General features: G+C 43.5%; 1 protein-coding gene and 1 pseudogene across 12 annotated transcripts in view; one reads left to right on the forward strand and one right to left on the reverse strand.

Moving 5' to 3' along the window:
* Positions 1–4,382: 4,382 nt before the first annotated feature.
* Positions 4,383–19,886, reverse strand: part of PARP6 (poly(ADP-ribose) polymerase family member 6) — a 29,240-nt gene continuing 13,736 nt past the window's right edge. For 6 of the 12 annotated variants that reach the window (XM_025883973.2, XM_025883977.2, XM_025883972.2 and 3 more), the window contains 13 exons: positions 19,132–19,227; positions 18,429–18,521; positions 17,683–17,808; positions 16,138–16,203; positions 15,167–15,234; positions 13,822–13,870; positions 13,463–13,575; positions 12,640–12,712; positions 11,855–11,924; positions 5,776–5,855; positions 5,313–5,376; positions 5,080–5,164; positions 4,383–4,743 (listed from right to left, as the gene is read on the reverse strand). In XM_025883973.2, coding sequence (XP_025739758.1) covers positions 4,641–4,743; positions 5,080–5,164; positions 5,313–5,376; positions 5,776–5,855; positions 11,855–11,924; positions 12,640–12,712; positions 13,463–13,575; positions 13,822–13,870; positions 15,167–15,234; positions 16,138–16,203; positions 17,683–17,808; positions 18,429–18,521; positions 19,132–19,227 — 1,086 coding nt within the window. In that variant the 3' untranslated portion in view covers positions 4,383–4,640. Of the gene's footprint in view, positions 4,744–5,079; positions 5,165–5,312; positions 5,377–5,775; positions 5,856–11,854; positions 11,925–12,639; positions 12,713–13,462; positions 13,576–13,821; positions 13,871–15,166; positions 15,235–16,137; positions 16,204–17,682; positions 17,809–18,428; positions 18,522–19,131; positions 19,228–19,886 lie in introns of those variants that run through there. The other 6 variants (XM_025883978.2, XM_025883976.2, XM_073877302.1 and 3 more) reach the window with 5 other exon arrangements.
* On the forward strand, positions 9,760–10,698 carry LOC112833039 (transcription factor BTF3 homolog 4 pseudogene; annotated as a pseudogene).

Raw genomic sequence — 19,886 nt, forward strand, 5'->3', positions numbered from 1 at the left:
ACTGGACTCAAACCCCTGGGGTCAAGCTTTGGCCCTGGTGAAGAGGGTGAGGTTTACAGGCTTTACCATTACATGAACTCTGCGCCTGTCTGAAACACCAGTTATTTCTCTTTCAGGCCAATACAGATTTCCAGGGCAGTCCATTGGCCCTGAATGTCCAATTTAAAGCAGAAGTGCTTATCACTTTGGACTTGATATGCCCTTTCCAGAGCCAGACAAGTAGACGTAATTTATTCTATGCCTTCCTTCAGACTCCCAAGAGCTCTTCAGGCTCACCAGGGTGGGACAAGATCTTAATTCCAGAGTTCCCCCACAGAAAACTCCTGGAAGAGAAAGTTGGACTTTTCAAATTAGGGATAATGAGAGAACAAGTTGTCTGGGAACTTCCTACATGAAGTAGGAAGAGGCATGGAGGGTTGGTTAGCATAGAGATGAGTATGGGAAGGCCATTCCAGGGGAGAGGAAAGATAAAGAATGTTTTCTGAATGCAACTTTGTATCTACGTCCCCTCTCCTGAGGAAATGCCCCATCAGCACTTAGAAGCAGGAGGGAAGCTTGAGGAGTCCTTGTTCATTCCAGTAGAAGTACTGCCTCATCAAGGTGACCCTGTCAGCCTACGTGACCCATTGCAAGTCTCTAGCCCATAACTGTTAGGGCTCACAGGACAAAGTCTCCCTAAAGTACTTTAATCCTATCCACTGAGCCAGTCCCACGGAGGCCCTGTGCCCTCTCTTTTTTCCCTACAAGTGTAACCATAACTAGGCTTGCTAAAATGTTAGTGGGACTGTAAGCAGACCCTATCCCCCCAAAAGTAACCGGAGATTTGGAAGACCAAGAAAAGTAGCCGTGAACAATGGATTAAGTGACCCCTTCCCCAGAAATTCCTCCTGCTGCAATTCAAATTTTTTCCTTGGCACCATACCTCCAGTCTTCATCTCCACGCTCACTGGCTACCACTAACCTGACCCACTTAGTCTAGAAAGGACAGCTAGAACTAAGGAGACTTTGGTCTCTCTCCTAGATAAGATATTTTTGTAGGTAATGCTTTAACTTAAAGGATGGCATCATTGGCCCCATTGGGAGAGGTATGGGGGGGAGTGGTTCTGAAATCTCTGTGGAAAGTCCTATATTCGAGAGAGAATGATGCCTCTTCAAATGAACTGGAGCCGACTTTTATTCCCACCTTTCTGGGGAGGGGCGGGCGCTCTGAGGGGATTGTGTGACCATGAGGCTTCCTCCCCACCACTCTCAAATTGGTCCCAGAAGCTGAGACATCTCCCAAACCTCCATGTCAGAATCCATCCTATGAGAAGCTGTTAAGTAACCCAGTTATGACTCAGCACCACACTCTTTCCTCCCTCTCCCCACTGGCCAGAATGAAAGGCAGAACCAAGCAGAAGGCTCCTCCCCTATGGATGGCCACATCCTCACCACAAACTGAGTCAGGACCACACCCTGCCTGTATGGAAAACTACCATGAGAAGGAAGAGGAAAGTTAAACTCCAGGGGTTTTTCAGAGTTCTCAATCCAGAAATCATAGCCATCTACTCTCCACCTGGAACTAACTGAGGAAGACAGTTCTTTCCCTGGCCCTAGCCCTAACTCAGCATGTCGAGGTCTAAATGAACTAAGGCTACTTGGGCCCAGGACTATGTGAAAGATAGGAGGCCACTGTCAACCTGTGTGTGCAGTATTTGTACTAGCCTTGGCCTCTGTGAAGGATGAGCTCTGGTTCAGACCTGGCTTTCACAGGCCCCACCTCCCCACCTCCCTGGTAGGCAGGCCTGGGTCAGAGAAAGAGGCGATCCTCCCTCCACTCCTCCTCCAGGCTGTGCGAGCATTCCTCCCCAGAAAATCAGGGCCCAACCCTGCAAGTTCCCTGCAATGAAGGCATTGTTGTTAGAGAAGTGCCAGAGGTTTTAATTAGATTTGTTTTAGATCAAATAGGTTTTAAAACTTTTCAGATATGATTATGTATGGCTTTCAAACTGCTTAGATTCAGAGTCCTGTTGCTTTAATGTGGAACACTATAAAATGGTGTATTTAAGGCCATTACAATTTTATTGGCATAAAAAAGACATTATGTATATGCTGTAAAAAAAAAAAAGTGACACCCATGAGACCAGCTCAAGTGTTTGAGCTTTTTCCTGGCCATATACTACCTGTGCTTTACTTCTCATTCTAGCTATTGCTAGTACTTTCTATAGCAGATGCCCCTGATAAATTATAAGAAATGCTTACAACTGAGAAACATCCATTAACAATTTCTGAAAACTGAGCAAAAATGTTGTTCTATCACTGGAGTGGCCAAGAACCTAGGCTGAGTTGCTGGAACACCTGTGTGTGCAGTCCGAGAACCTCTGAGGAGTTAACACAATGGTTAAGAGCTCAGGTTCTGGAGTTGAGCAGTTCTGGTTAAAAACCCAGCACTGCCACTAACCAGCTGTGTGACCTCAGACATGTTATTTATTTATTTTTTTTTTAAAGATTTTTTATTTATTTATTTGAGAGAGAGAATGAGAGAGAGAGAGCACATGAGAGGGGGGAAGGTCAGAGGGAGAAGCAGACTCCCCGCTGAGCAGGGAGTCTGATGCGGGACTCCATCCCAGGACTCCAGAATCATGACCTGAGCTGAAGGCAGTTGCTTAACCAACTGAGCCACCCAGGCGCCCTCAGACATGTTATTTAAGATCTCTAAAGAAAACCTATCTTCCATCTTTGTTATCAGGACTAAATGAAAAAATGACTTGTAAAGTATGAAAGGCTATCTAGCCTAGAAACAGAGGAACAGTTCTGGAGTCAGGTCACCTGTTGGTCACTAGCTGTGGGATGAGTAAATCACTTATCCTCTGTGCCTCCGTTTTCTCACCTACAAAATGGGAATGCCAGCCCCTACTTCATAGGCTTGTGCAAATTGTATTAGTCCATACACGTAGAGGGCTTACAACAATGCCAAGCACACAGTAAGCCAAACTGTTAGCAAATTATTAAGGTTCTTACTAGTATAATGCCCAGCACTTACCTAGTAAGAACTAAAAAATGTTAGCTATCTCTAATACTATACAGATGAGCTCCTCCTAGGAGACAGGAATTTCATTCCGGGTGGGCTTCCTGATGGGGCCATTTACTTAGCGGAAGGGTATTTCTCCTAGACCTGAAAACAGAATGGGACAGAGAGCCTTAGGAGACTTGCAGAGTCAGAGTGTAACAGTCTTGATTAAGAACGGGTGAGGAAGTTTAAGAAAAAGTTCCTAGGGGGACAGACCTTAAGAATGGTACTTCTATGTAAGGTCAGGAACTACAACACAGGTAAGGTACTCAGGCAGAGAAGGTCATCTACAAAGTAGGGTGAAGGTAATGAAAGACAATAGGTGGTGTTGGGTGGACGCTGTAAATCAAGAAGCTATAATGGAGGGGCGCCTGGGTGGCTCAGTCAGTTAATCGTCTGCCTTCGGCTCAGGTCATGATCCCAGGGTCCTGGGATTGAGCCCCGCCATCAGGCTCCCTGCTCGGCCAGGAGCCTGCTTCTCCCTCTCCTTCTGTCGGCCCACCTGCTTGTGATCTCTCTGTCAAATAAATAAAATCTTAAAAAAAAAAAAAAGGCAGCTATAACAGAATAAGAAGCCAATACTTGAAAAGCCAGCCTTGTTTAATGTTTTTTGTAACCTCTGTGCTTATTTTTATCTATTTTTCCTCATTAATATTTCATAAAATATTTGGCAATGTCCAACCTGTCAGAGAACTAACTTAGGGTTATAGGCACATGAAGCACAGCCTGAAAGGCCAGAAGTAGGTTGGCAGTGGGAATTTCAATGAAACAATTAGGTCTCCTAGAAACAGCTGTCTTTTCTTGTAGAATCTGGATTTTGTTTTATCAAGGGAGGCTGCATTTCTCTAGATGTCAAATTAAAGACCAAACCAACTTCCTGTACCTGTCAGCTATTCCCCCCTCACCTCCCTTTCCCTAAAGAAATAGTTGGGAGGAAGAGAGAGGGGCCCAACCCCTGAGAGAGCAAGGGAGAGTGGCTAGGTTAAATGCAGAAAGAAGAGAGAGGTCCTAAGGGTAGGAAATGTGAGCTGGTTTGGCCTCAATGGTCCTTTTAAATCTTAAGGAACAGGCATCAGTGGTATTCTCTATCCTTCTGAGTTTGTGTCATCTGCACAACTGTAAGTTTCCCTTCTTTATCCAGTCCACTGAAAAAAATGTTGCCAGATCTGTAGGACACTGCGCTAGAGGACTCAGCTTTGGCTCCACCCAACATAATTAGTTCCAACCCTGAGGATATGCCACTCTCCCCACCCAACACCCCATTTGGGGGCTTGGGGCAGGTGCTGGGCCAAGGCTAGTCAGACCACAGTGATCATATCCAGTCCACAGCACCTTCCATTTTATTGTTTTATTTACAAACAGGGTGAAGTCAACTGGGAAAATCAGGAGTAGGGAGTCAGTCTGGGCCATCCAAATGTGGAGTGGTTCCTGGGTCAGTCTCCACCATGAAGGCCGCCTCTTCTATCCTTTTCCTGCCCCTTGGTAATGGCCCCTTGATTCCTCAGGGCAGCCTCACACACTGCTCCTGAGCCCTTGTATGAGGGCAGATGGATCCTGGGGGAACAGGGGTGGTACGAGGGCTGGGGCCCCCTCAGTTTGTGTAAACCTGAGTTCCGATCACACGCATGATTTCCTTCTGTATCTTGGGGTCCTGAGTATTAATGTTGGCATCGCCCACCTGACCATCCTCATATCTGCCAAAGATAGGGCAAGTGTGAGCATAAGGGGGAGAACAAAACCAGAATAATGTCAACCAGTGGAATTATATTTGGAGGTGTGGCCATCCCATCCCAGAAGTTAAAAATCTTTCTTGCTATTCTTCTGGGTGGAAAAGATTCAGCTTATCTCATTTCCTTTAAACAGACCTTGACCTATACCCATCCCCATCTTCCACAGGCAAAGTTCCAGTGCCAGCTCCACGCAGGTAGCCAGGGACAAGTCTTGGATGACAGAAACAGACTTTCCCAGTAATCACACCATCCCCCCCCCCATTCCTCAGAGTGAGCCCCAAGGTACCCTCCTAGACTTACACAAAGAAGAACCGTGTGCAGACATGGTCAGACACAGGGCACACCCAGATGTTCCCATGCTTCTGGAGGTCCTTAGATGTAATCACTGGGAAAAAGGGGGCCAGAAGTTATAGATATAATGCTTAAGTCACACAGTCCAGGGAGGGGAGGGAAGACATGATGTGTCAACAACACCCTTGGCTGGATCATAAGGTTGGGGACACAGAAAAACAGGGACTGGGTGAGCCACCTACCTTCACAAAGTGCTATACAGTTTAGATTCCGACTCTGCAGGAACCTCGACTGAATGGATCGGGTCTGGAAGAGAAGGAAAGCAGAGCCAGGTAGACTATTACAGCTTTCCCTAGACAGCACGGTTAGCTGCTGATGGCTAGGGGTGTGGATCAGGGATATCTGGGACTCCCCAGACACCACCTCGCCCAAATTTGCTTTCCCATAATCAGTCTGGATGAGTCCATAGCTTCCATCTTTACATTTTCATGTCACTGCATTTAAACTCAGTCTCTACTTTCATACTTATGACTGAGGCCACATATGACTCTGAAAGTGTGTTCATCTTAGAACATATCTGATTCCTTCAAATGATCTGCAAACTACCCACCTCCCCAACCATCTGTTTCCCCATCCAACTCTGTAGCCTAAACTTATCCCACGGGAAGGGTTCTGCCTCACTAGAGCAGTGCCAACCAATAATACCTGGGGGATGGTATTCATCCTGTTATATCTCTGGACCAGCTCATCCTTGGAGGGCATCCTGTGCTGTCCTTTTCCCATTCCTGTCACAGAACAACAAATCCAGTTCACACACCCATTCCTCAATCAAATATTTACTAAGGTGCATACTAAGTGCCAGGCACTGAGCTAGACATGTAGTGAATAAAACAAACAAGGTATCTGCCCTGACACAATTTAGTCTGATGGAGACTAGAGCAAAGAACAAGTAATTACAACACAGTATGGTAAGAGGTGTAATGGGGAGAATCTAGAACAATGTGTGAGCTACAGGAGGGGAACTAGCCTGCTCTAGGGGTTTGAAGAAGGCTTCCCAGTGACAGCTAGAAAGAACTAGTTAAATAAGAGGAGGAAAGTGTTCTGGCAGAGGTAAGAGGACATGGAAGTCCTGGAGGAAGAAAGCAATGTGCCTTAGTTTGTATGGAGCATAGTCAATGGAAGGGGAGTGACAACAGATGATGTGGAAGCTTTAAGCTAGGTCAGATCAGGCAGGCCTTCAGACCATGTTAAGGCAACTGGAGTTTATTCTGAGAACATCAGAGAATCACTAAAAGGCTCTAAGACAGGGGAGGAACACATGAAGTGAGCCAGGAATGAGGGGCCAGGAAAGTGGTATCAACACCTTGGATCAATGCCAGGTTGAGCAAAATGAGTGACGAGGAAGCAAGCAGAGTGAGTCAGATCTGCTCTAGTCTCAAAGTTACACAGAAAACTATGACCAGAGTCACTTAAGAGAAAAGGCAGAAAGCACAGCAGGTAAGTGATGAATAATTTTCCACAAGTAACCACAATGGCAACAACCTTAAGAATCCTGCTTACTTCCTCAACTCTTTGAGGAAGTGGTGCCAATTCCCTCCAGTTTCCCCCCTACCTAAATCCATAAATCCTCCACCATCCTTATCTCCCAGCGAAGAGCCCTATTTATAACATTTATAGACTCCTTCTAGACTTTTCTTATTTAGATACAAAACAGCGCTTGTGTGCCCCTACTCCCAACTGTTTTTGGCCTGTGACTAAGACTTCAGTCTTTGTACTAAGCTTTCTCACAGGCCCAGCCTTATCACAGTCGTGTGTGTGTGTGTGTGTGTGTGTGTGTGTGTGTGTGTGTCCCCTTCTGTTAGAGAGGGAGATGGATGAAGATGGGAAATGATGCTATCACAACAGACCATAAACCAGGCCCCTATCTCACCACTCCATCCTGCAACTTTCTATTACTAATCCCACTCTGCTTCAATTCTTGGTTTTGTGCTAGCCATGGTGCAGGAATGCAGATGACTGGACTGACATTCTTCACTGCTCAGGCTGTCAATTCATCACGCACTGACACTAAAGTTCCATGACAGATTTACGGCCTGAACAAAACTCAGGGCAAGACTTAAATTAATTTCTTCCTCCTACAGAACACTTACCACCCCTCTATTTCCACTTTCTCCATTAGCCTTAACTAGGTTTAGCTCTGAATCCAAACATCATGACCTTCTCATCCTGGGTATTTCAGTGCAAGATTCTGAGTGAAATTCCCACTCAAGTTCTACCCCAGAGGATAAGAAAGAACAATCTGATTTCTATGGCTGGTCTTTGAGATGGCCCTTATGATACAATCCAAATCCTGTCCCATCCCAATCCTGTTGCACACTGCCCTGTCCATATTGACCCAATGATCTTCTGTCAGTTTACCAAGACCAGAACCTGAGAACATGGTGGCTAACATAATCCCTGGATGCTTTGTGTCCAGAGTACGCACATATCAGAAGTCTCTAAACAGAACTAAACAAACAGATGTTTACCATCTTCTTTCTCACTGGCCCTCATTATAACCTGCACACAATGGCCAAGTCATTGGAATGGAGGCTCCACGGGCCAAATGGATGCTCTCTATTTATACCGGCTCCCAGAGAGCACCGAATGCCACAAAACTAAGGATACCCTGAGGAAGAACAGAGAAAACCAGAGCTAAATAGGGTAGATGGAAACACGTAAGAAGACAGAGTTGGCTAAATGCTAGAGTAACTACAATAAACTGGACATTTGTACACATCTCACATGATAGAGACCCTCACATATCTTTGGGCCCTCAAAGACTCAGTCATTCAAGTAAAGCCTACCTGGTCAATCCAAGAAAGTGATAAGAAAACTGGCCTAGAAGTTAGGAGGCCTAGACTCTAATCCTAGCTCTGCTACTCACAGTTGTGTGACCCCAAGAAAGTCCTTTAACTTCTCTGTATGAGCTTTCCTAACTGTAAAGTAATAAAGGACTGGATGTAATTCTAAGAGTAAAATCTTATGCCATTTTGTATCCATAATCAATGGACCTTTGCAAGAGGGAAAAGCATGGTGCTATATGATGTTTTTATGTAATCAGGAAAGTAATGAAGAAAGATAAGGGGTCAACAGAGATTCCTGGCTCCATATGGCAACTAAAGGGACTCAGGCACTTAGTAGTAAACAGAAGCCAGTGAGAGAGGAAAGAGGGCAAGAACAGGGAGAGAACAAACAGGAAGCAAGAATTCTGTGGGCACCAAGAACCAGAAGAATCTAACTCAGAAAATAAGAGCTTAATGAGGGAAGCTCAGGCTTGGACAAAGATAAAAATTAAGAAACCTGGACAAAGAAGCCAAAAAGACTACCCCAACACAACCCCTACTGTGCACGGCAGGCACACAGAATAAGATTCATTCACGCATTCAATCAGTATTACCCTGTGTGGATTCATCATCAGGTTTGGTTCATGACACACTATCATTAATTTATTTACTCATTATCTATTATACCTATAGACCCAACATTACTAGTGACTTACATCTAACTATCTGCCTCTTCTTGGAGGTAACCACTATCCTGAAATTTCTTTAGTTTTAGCATACACACATACACACATGCACCTAAATGTTTAATTTTGTTTGCTTTTGAACAATATAAAAAAGACATCATTCAGTGGTGTTCTGGGCTTTTTTTTTTTTAAAGATTTTATTTATTTATTTGAGAGAGAGAGAGAAAGCATGGAGGTGGGGGGAGGAGCAGAGGGAGAGGGACAAGCAGACTCCATGGTGAGTGCAGAGCCTGACATGGGGCTTGATCTCACAACTCTGAGATCATGACCTGAGCTGAAACCAAGAGTTGGACGCTTAACCGACTGAGCCACCCAGGTGCCCCTGGGCTTGCCTGTTTTAAAATCAATTAATTACTAAGATTTTTCCATACAGTTGAGAGCCACTGTTCAACCATTTTCATTGCTAAATAATAATCCACCCTGAGAATATACTAAAATGTATTTATCCTTCCTCCTGATAATCTAATAATGAGCATTTGGGTTGTTTCCAAGATTTGCTATTGCAAATGATATTGTTTTGAACATTCATGTACACCTTTGGGTGTATGTAGGCAGGAATGAAAATGCTGGGTGGCTGGGATAAAATTTTTCAGCTCTATGAAATTTAACACCAAATTATTTTCCAAAGTGGTTATACCAATTTATATCCCCATTAAAAATAAAAGAGATCCTGCTGATCTACAACTTCTAGAACCATTAGAGGTATTACCAGGTTTCTTGATTTTTGCCAATCCACATAGGTGCTAAATAGTAAGTCTTTTTGGTCTTGATTTTATTTCCTTGATTAATAGCAGTTGAGCAGCTTTTCATATTTTTTGGTCATTTCTTCAGTGAAATGCCTGTTCAGGTCATTTACCTATTTTCCTATCAAGTTGTCTTTTTCTTATTGATTTTTAATTATTTTATTTTTTTAAAAAAGATTGTATTTATTTGAGAGAGAGAGAGAGAGCACAAGCAGGGGGAGGGGCAGAGAGAAAAGCAGACTCCACACTGAGCAGGGAGCCCGACGTGGGGCTCGATCCCAGGACCCTGGGGTCATGATCTGACCTGAAGGCAGATGCTTAACTGACTGAGCCACCCAAGCACTCTGATTTTTAAAATACATTTTTGGGCAGCCGTCTTGCTCTTGCCGCGTGCTGTTGTTGGAGGACCCTCCCTGCTTCAGATTTACCAACAGCATGAATCAAGAGAAGTTAGCCAAACTTCAGGCTCAGGTCCAGATAGAGGGCAAGGGTACAGCTCGCAGAAAGAAGAAGGTGGTACATAGAACAGCTACGGCTGATGACAAAAAACTTCAGAGTTCTCTAAAAAAACTGGCTGTGAATAATATAGCTGGTATTGAAGAGGTGAACATGATTAAAGATGATGGGACAGTTATTCATTTCAACAATCCCAAAGTCCAAGCTTCCCTTTCTGCTAACACCTTTGCAATTACTGGTCATGCAGAAGCCAAACCAATCACAGAAATGCTTCCTGGAATATTAAGTCAGCTTGGTGCTGACAGTTTAACAAGTCTTAGGAAGTTAGCTGAACAGTTCCCTCGGCAAGTGTTGGATAGCAAAGCACCAAAACCAGAAGACATTGATGAAGAGGGTGATGATGTTCCAGATCTTGTAGAAAATTTTGATGAGGCATCAAAGAATGAAGCTAACTAAAAATTTTTCTGGAGTTTGGAAGCTGGCATGGACTAGATTTAACAAATCAGCTATGTGGTTCCAAAGTTTTACAGACATGGAGAACATCAACTGTTACTAGTTCAGTAATATAAATATTTTGTATATTAATAATGCTGTTTGTTCAGCATTTTTCGGTCATTTGATTTTGCATTTTGCACTTCCTCCCAGGATCTATTCTTTCGGTCAAAATATGAAGTATTGGTGCAGTTTGAGGGTGTTTTGGTGTTTGATTCTCAGTTTCCTGTTTTGTTTTTTCGTTGGGGTATTTTTGGTGTGTGTATGTGTATGTATGTGTGTGGGTATGTGTGTATACAGTGGAGAGCAAATTGGAAAACAGTTCTATTTATCCTCCTTCTTCCCCCAGTAGAAAATAAAACAAATCTTTACATTTAAAAAAAAAAAACATTTTTATTACTAATGTGTTAAATGTGTTGCTAAATGTCTTCTGGTTTGTAGCTTTTCACTTTCTTAAGAAGTCTTCTGATGAACACCAGTTTTTAGTTTTAATAAAGTCAAATTTACTGATCTTTTATTATTTATAATTCTATTTCCATTCTCTGGGTAATTTTGTATAAGACTGTAATAATTGGTTTGGTTTGGTTAAAGTTTGGTTTCAGACTCACTTATAAAACTATCTGGGCTCGGTGAGTTTTTTGGGTTTTTTCTGTTGTTGTTAGAGTAGTTTAAAATTTAGAGACTCATTCTAAGTTCTATGATTCTGGATCTAAGTTTTCTTATCTTTGTAACAGTTAAATTACTGGAGAATACTAAATAATAACCTATAAAGAATTAATACTGTCCCTTTTATATGGCAGATTTGTAAATACATGGTGGTTATCCTTTATACAGAGACTATACAGAACAAGAACAGAAGACTGAAAAGGAACTAAGACATGAACCTGGAACACAGAGAGCTTCTAGTCAGATTTGTTTTCTGAACAGAACAAAGCTGGACTTATCTCCTGACTAGAATATGGGCTTCATTCATGCCTTATCTTTGGAACACAAGGCTTTCTCTTCCATCCAATGTAACTATTATAATGTTATGTAATTATAAACAGTTTAAATTTTAAAAAAGTAGTTGACAGGGAGAACAATGTCTCCAGACATGTAAGCCAATGGAAGTTACTCAAGCCTTCAAGTGTATTCATATATAAACTCACATGCACGTGGGCACATACAGCATCCATAATAATGACAGGCTACCGCTAACACCAAAAATGTAGTCTACACAAAGCCTCATTTCAATCTCCCAGTTAATCCCTAACTTAATCTCAGAGTCAAGCCTCTACAATGAATAAAGCTATCCCCATGGAGAAGAGGACTACCTAAAAGAAAGGGAGACAACTGGCCTCGTCTTGTAAAGAATCTAAATTTCTAATAAGAGGAGGCAGAGAGACAGACTATGTATCTATGACTGGAGAGAGAGCTGACATAGACCAAGTATCCATGATGAACGAGGAGACAGCATAGATTATGTATTTACAAAATGAATGCGACGTAAATACAGTCAAGGTGGCCACAGAGTATTTCTTACCTGAGTATCCAAAGGAAATACTGGAGATGGGGCTCAGGTAGATGCCTTTGCCATAGGCTGCTCCATGCAGCTTGCAGGGAAACACCAGGATGAGCAATATGAGCCTGGGCCCTCCCATGGCTGTATATTAGGCAGCCACAAGGCTTATCCAGCCCTCTGTCCCTCCAATTACCTTCTCACTCATTCAGATAACACTAGGAACCTACTCTTGAAAAGCTGATTGGCTGAAAAGTGGGTGCAGATTAACCCCTTTGCCCTACTAGATACTGATGTCTTTGAAAGTGAGGAGTGGCAGAGCCACTGAGTCAGTCCCTCAGAATCCATACTCCTGTCCCCAGGTCTTGGCACATATGCAGATTCCAAAAAAGGAACTACAGAACAGGTAGCCAAGAGGAGGGACAATACGCATTCCTTGGAGGCTCACAGGGCAAAGAAATAAGTCTTTTATATCAATTCTCTGAATTGACTGAATGAACAGTCACATAAATTAAAAAGCTTTGTCTAACAGGTTAATTCATCACAGTGGCTGCAGTTAGCAATTCATATTCCTGCCCATTACTATAATCCCGTTCCCAAAACCACCAAAAAATACAGCCTGGGGTCAATGATACAACAGCCACATTCATTCTATACAATTTCAACCTCTTTCCTAGGGAAGCCCCACAACAGGCTAGATTTGAGGATGCTGAGGCAAAAACAGCTGAGTACTCTAGAGCAGCCTTCCCCAAAACTGAGTGGGGCAGGGAGGGGGGGGTGGAGAGAAAGGGAAAGGGGTACAGCCTCACCTGCAGTTTGGTGTAGGATGCATTGACCAGCCCATTGCGCAGGATCGAATGCCAGTTCTCAATGTGGGACCCACTGTAAGGCAGGGTAGAAGACATGTGTCCTCACAGTATGAGGTTCCCAGAAGCACTTCTTAGACTGCCACTCCCACCCATCCTCACCCACACGGGACATGATGATAGACACAGATACACCTAGTGATGGACATGCACATGGATACAGTCACAGGCATGCAAGATATGTGTGTGTGGCTAACCCTCCATCTTAATTTCCAGTCCCATCCTTTTTTCTGTGCTTCATATAGTCCCATCCTAAATCCCCAAATGCTGGTTCAGCATTTTATTTGTATATATATCTATTTTCCTGATATTTCAAGTTACGTAGATGCATCTCACACTCAACAAACTTATCACTGATCCCAAATATGGCTGCCAGTCCTGACTTGACATCTATCTTAAGAAAAGGGCACCACCATGCCCTTCTTAATCTCTCTCTCACTTTCTCTCCCCTCCCACAATTCAGCATAAATCACTGATTTCCTTCCAAGTAGCTTTCAGATCTATCTCCTCCGATCTATTCCTTCAACCACATCTTTTTATATGTAAATGTCATTTTCCTTCAACTATAACATAAGTAGCTTGAGAGTAAAGACCATATCGTATGTATCTTTCTACCTTCTATAGCACCTACCACAATAATATTTGACTGATCAGTTGATGGACATAGGTAACACACACTCATATACCTCAAGTGAAGTTGCCCTCCCATCCCCCTAAATTATTTGTTGTCCTCCCCACCCCCACCCCCAGTCCCCACCCTCCTCACTGGAAGGCAAAGGTGCTGCCATAGAGCTTCTTGGCGGTCCGGAACCGAGCCTCCTTGGCAGGAGGGCTGCTCAGCAGGAGGAACTGGTGTGAGGTGTGCATGAACTTCAGCTGCTGCCCAGGGTGGGGGTCGGGTCAGGAAAATAGAGCAGAAATGGAGATCAGGGAAGGAAGGGTTGGGGAGAGGGAGCAAATCAGGCTTGCACTGACCCCAAATAAAGAGATTATGCTTAGGTCCAAAGACTACTGTTGATGGACAGAGCCAACGAAACAAATCTAGGACCAATGTGGTTAGCTGGTTTGGAGCCCCTCCCTGCCCCTCACCAGAAATTTAAAGAGTTTAGAAGAATAGTCACTTACCCTGCTGAGAGGTAGTTTGACAATGTGTGACCTGTTGCTAGAGATGATCCTAGCATAAAACAGAAAAAAAAGGAATGGAAAGAATGAATGTGTGGCCAGACCATCCAGAACAAAGCAGCAGCCTTGCTGAACCCCTGGGAGAACAAGCAAGGATTCCAGGGCTGTCTGCTTTGTGTGAAATGTTCAGGTCACTATCTGGGTATTCCTGGGGTTGTAATGCTCGTGTAGAAAAATGTAAAAGGGAAGCTACTGACCAGAGACCAGCTAGTTACTGGGTAAACGATGGATGAAAGAAAGACAGGGATGAAAGGGAGACTGCTACATCTAGGAAGAGAAAAGAATAATACAAAAGGAAGAGTACATAAGATCAGCTACAAAAAAAAAAAAAAAATCAGAAAGCAGGGATCTCTATTAGCAGGGTGACAACTTGTACTTGGGATTTAGAGACACACAACTGGGGCTCAAGAGCCATCCCATCTGAGCTCAGAGGAAGCCTTCAGGGCTCTTGAGGATGGGGAGGAATGGAAAGAAAGTTACTGTTTGGGCTGGAGAAAGAAAGAGAAGAAACTACAACAATCTTCCTGAGGATTCAAGGACAGATTGGGCTGTGTGTAGGCTGAACTCAGAGCGCAGGAGAGAACAAAGGCATAAAACAGTGAGAGCTCAGCAAGGCAATGTTATCTCATGTAGCGGATACAGTTTGGTTCTTTGGGCTTCACCCATTTACTTGTGATGCCATCCTGGATAGTCTATGCCTGATCACTCCTCATGCTATGTGGGAGCATGTTGCACTGAGAAAGTACTGATGTCAAAAGCTGACTAGGAAAAGAGGGGAAAGCTATGTCAGGATAACAACAAAAATCAAGATCAGGGAAGAAGGGCAGGAGGTGGAGAGCAGTAGAAATGTTCAGGACCTTTGTTAGAAAGGAATAATAATAGTGCCTCAAGGCTCTGGATAGTGTACATCAACAGGGAAGGCCTTGAGACAGGGAAAAAGAGTAGAAGAGGGAGACAGACCTCTCTGGATGCACAGAAAACTGAGCTGTAACAGTACTAATGCTTAAATGCAGAGGATACTTAAAAAACATATTGGGGAAACAACACCTAAAGAGAACCCGAAACATGGTGTCAGAATTTGTGAGTTCTTAATAGGCTCTGAGTTCTTTTCAGGGCAAGTATATCAATAAAACCCCAAGAAAAAGCAGCCAGAACATCTATAACCTCAGGGAGGATGCTAAAACTGCCTCTAAAAGAAGGTGTAGGTTCCATGTCTAATATCATACACCCCCACACCTCCCTCCCTTCCAATCCCCGAAGGATGAACCATTCTATCCATACTACTTACCACTGCAAAAGAGGATGGGCCAAGGGATCCAGCTTGTCCATCTGCTTCTTGATTTCTAGATATGAGCCCTGTAAAACAGAGGCCATAAAGTTATCTCCCAGGAGAGGTGGGGCCCTCCCACTTAAAACAGACTGTCAGGGCCTAGGGCAAGACAGGCACCGAAGGCCACACAAAGGCAAGCAGAGATGGGGTTCCCACCCTCAAGGAGCCCAGTCAGATTGGTAAGACTCATAAATAAATATGAAAATGACTGAAAATGCTTACAAAACAACATGCAGGTGGGTCTCCCTCATTTTATGCAATTCCTACAACCCTAAAAAGTTGACTTTAAATAAAAAATAAATAAAATCAATGTCCCGGGAAGATCAGGCTAAGGAATCCTGTGGTAAAACTTTATATAAAGCAGAGTCCTTCTGACAAATCATCCCTCCTAGGTATATCTTATGTGTTAATCTGAACTGTGATATATAGGATTTGCTGAGAAGAGGCCCACCTGTAAATGTGAGTACAAATGAATGTCTATTCATGCAGAGATTGCAGACGAGGGGTGGGGAAGTCTGGTGAGGGGCAGCCTTGAGTCAAAGGATGGTCACTGCTCCATGTTGCTGCCCCACCCCTAGAAGGACAGAAGATGTAGGCCCCTGGGGCTAGTTCCTTACGTCCAAGCCCCCTCCTCACCCTCCCAACCCTGGGCAAAAGTCTTTCCCTCACTTCTCTAATTCCCTAAGAATTATGGGGAAAACATTAAATGTGAACAACTTGTGAAGGAACTGGCAGCAAAGGTAAAGGTTGAGAGAGACATCGGGAGTGAGAAAGAGGAATAACAGAGAACAAGGATTGGGAAGGCTGAAGAGGGAAGACTAAAGAAAATACAGTGAGGAATCTGAGTAGCATTTCTAAATCTTCACTCCATTCCCATGGATTCCAAGCACAACAGGGCACTTAAGCAGGACAGGCAGAAGGCAGAATACCTGGGTCATTTCCCGGATGGACATCACACTATCCAGAGCTTTCTGAAGTCGCTCATAATTCTTCTTCTGTGGGGAATCAATAGGAAGAGAAGACCCAGATGAAGAAAAGTAGAGAGTAAGATGTAATGAAAAGGGAGGGCCAGATGTACAAAAGAAGTCTAGGCCCCAGGGAAATAGCATGTCATAGAAAGAACATCATAGAAAGAACACAGATTGAATGTCAGACAGTTCTGGAATCACATGCTAGTTCTCTTTTACCAGCTGGAAGTAATAGGGGAAGTTACTTAACCTCTCAGAACCTCAGTATCCCTGTATGTTAATGAAGATAAAAATTCCCACTACACTCAGAGATGTTCTGAGGACTAAATAACATATATAAAGTACCTATATAGTGTGTGATACATAGCAAAAAGGGTAATAGTGAGGCACTCTGCTAGGTACTTGTGATGGTTAATTTTTTTTTTTAAGATTTTACTTATTTGACAGAGAGATATAGCGAGAGAGGGAACACAAGCAGGGGGAGTGGGAGAGGGAGAAGCAGGCTTCCCGCGGAGCAGGGAGCCCAATGTGGGGCTTGATCCCAGGACCCTGGGATCATGACCTGAGCCGAAGGCAGACACTTAATAACTGAGCCACCGAGGTGCCCCTTGTGATGGTTAATTTTGTCAGTGGTTAATCAAGTTGATCTGACTGGGTCATGGAGTGCCCATTTTGTCATGCATTACTCTTGGTGTGTCTGTGAGGGTGTTTCTAGATGAGATTAACCTCTGAATCAGCCGACTGAGTACAGCAGATTGCCTGCCCTCGTTTGGACAGGCCTCACACAATCAGTTGAAGGTCTGAGGAGAACAAAAAGGCCAAGGAAGAGGGAACTCTCCCTGCCTGACTGCTGAAGCTAGGACACTCACTGGTCTTTTCCTACCTTTGGACTGGAATTGAAAAATCTGCTCTTTTTGGATCTCAAGACTGCCAGCTTTTGAATTGGAATTTACACCACTGGCTCTCCTGGGTCTCCAGCTTGCCAACTGTAGATCCTGGGACTTCTCAGCCTTCATAACTGCATGAGCCACTTCCTTCTAATAAATCTTTTTCTATATATATCTCCTATTGGTTCTGTTTCTCCAGAGAACCCTAATACAGTACTTTACATATATTCTCTCATTTTTATAACAATCTGCAAAGTAGGTATTATCCCCTTTTTACAGATAAGCAAATCAAGGTTCAGAAAGGTTAAGCGACTTTTCTTACACCATTCAGCCAGGGAACAGTAGAACCAACCTCAAATGGAATCCAGGTCTGTCTGGTTCCAAAGTCGATATTCTTCACTAGTAAAACCCAATAATGTTAATTCTTCTCTCCTCCTTCTAACAAACTCAGTTAGTTAAAACAGCTAAAGCTTGGGGTTTAAGAGTTCCCAAGAACCAAGTGTTCCATTCCTTCTGTCCCGCATTCCAAGCTGTTATATACACCAGAAGGACAGCCCACAGACTCCCACTATCTCTTATCATTTCTATTCCTTAGCCCTTTCTTCCCAAGCAACGATACCTTGGGGTTAAAGGCCAGAGTCTTGGGATCAGTGGGGTCCACCACAGACGGATAAGGCTCAAAGATGATGCTCTTTCTAGGGGACTCCAAAGCTGCCCTACACATGGCCACCAACAGATCCACCACCTTAGGAGAAAAGAGAGAAAGAGGGCAGAAGCTAAAGGATCTCCCAGAGCTGGGAGTCACACAGTATCCAGCATTTTGGAGGCTCTCAGCACTTCTCTCTGCTGTTCTTTTTTAAAAGCAAATATGCTTATGGTTTCATTAGAAAATACAGACTGTTTATAAAAATTCAAGTAACAGTGAATTAAAAAGTGACTAAAGAAAAGATAAAAATCATCCCCCACCCCCAAACAAATCTCACATATCAGAGGTACTACTGTTAAGTCTGATGTCTCTCCTTTCAGATTATTCTTCCTATGGAACTAGTTATTTTATTAAATAGGTAACTGAAAAAGAAAACTACACTACACTTACTGTTGCATTATCTTCTTTATATATAATGTTCTACCCATAAGTAATAGCTGTAGAGTATTTCCACTGTAAGGACATGCCATGGTATCTTTAACAGAACCCCAGAGATGGAACTGTATCCATGTTTTTTTTTTCACTACTGCAAACAAGAGTATCGTGAACATCCTTACACATGTAAGCATTTCTGGAGGTTAAATTGCAAGGAGTGGAATTGCTAGGTTGCCTGGCCTTTCTTGATACCAGTTCCCCAGCAGCTTTTCTCTCTCCCATACCTCTGCTCCAGTGGCGACCTCCTCTGCAGCTCCGGACATGACTCCCAGTGTGTAGAAGGAGAAAACACACAGCTCACGAGTACAGACGGCTGGCTGGATGGACATATTAAACAGACATAGTGGCACAGGGTGTGCAGTAAGAAGGTGTTATAGAGAGAAGGACAAATCTGACCTCAGACAACTCTAGAATGAGGTAGGAATTTGGGGCCCTCTACGTCATAAGAAAACTATAAATTAGTCTTAATTAAAACGCCTTATGTATAAGTTTGAGAGTTAATGCTATCTCCTCTATGAAGCCTCCCATGACTTCCCTAGGTAGTTAGATGTTCTCTCTTGTGAGTTTCCACAACACTGCTCGTGTCTCCTCTCCATACTTATAGTGCAGTGTCTGTCCACCTACCTACGCTTGGGAGTCCTTAAGAACAGCATCATATGCAATCATCTTGATCAATACCTGATCCCTATTTTTAAATGTTGGGTGGGGGTTGTATCTTCAAAAATGTTCATATATCCTGATCTTTCCAAACAGGACTGCTGAGATTTGTTTTCTGAGAAAAACAATTATTTCTAGAGTCTCAGGGAGTATGGACAGAATTCTACCTTTACCATAGACCTAGGAAGAAAGGAAGAAAGGCAAGATGAGGAGTGAAGGAGCCTTGGCTAAGGGTCCAAGGGAAGAGGGTCACAAGTTAAGAGCATATACCTTGAGCATGGACCCATTCTGGAAGACATGCTGCTCATCACACACCACACAGTACTCATTCAACGTTGGAATCCTCTGTTCTGCATACTTCATGATCTGGGGAGAGAAGAGATTATATCAAGTCCTTTGGAAGTACAGGCACAGATAAGGGAAATTATTTAAGCTTCTTTCCAGCTACTCTCCCTACTCCCAGCCCTGTGCCTAAGGCAGAATCTATTCTTGGGTCCTGCACTTAAACTGATGGCCCAACTCTAGAGCTACAACTATAAACACAGGAACAGCCATGGCAGAAGACCTGAGTTAAAATCCTACCCCCCTCTACCGCTTAATAACATAAATAACTTTGGGGGCGCCTGGGTGGCTCAGTCCGTTGGGCGGCTGCCTTCAGCTCAGGTCATGATCCTGGGGTCTTGGAATAGAGCCCCGCATCCAGCTCCCTGCTCAGCGGAGAGCCTGTTTCTCCCTCTCCATCGGCCTGCCACTCTGCCTACTTGTGCTCTCCATCAAATAAATAAATAAAATCTTTAAAAAAATATATATATATAACTTTGGGCAAATCAGTTAACCTGAGCCTTGGTGTCTTCATTTATAAAGTGGGTATTATTAACCCCACAGAGGAATGGAGATTAATGAGATAATTTCATTAAAGTATTTTTTTTTTAAAGATTTTATTTATTTGACAGAGACAGCGAAAGAGGGAACACAAGCAGGGGGAGTGGGAGAGGGAGAAGCAGGCTTTCCGTGGAGCAGGGAGC

The sequence above is a fragment of the Callorhinus ursinus genome, unplaced genomic scaffold (assembly GCF_003265705.2).
Source record: "Callorhinus ursinus isolate GAN/ISIS: 27379988/994484 unplaced genomic scaffold, GSC_fseal_2.0 scaffold25, whole genome shotgun sequence".
NCBI classification, from domain to species: domain Eukaryota; kingdom Metazoa; phylum Chordata; class Mammalia; order Carnivora; family Otariidae; genus Callorhinus; species Callorhinus ursinus.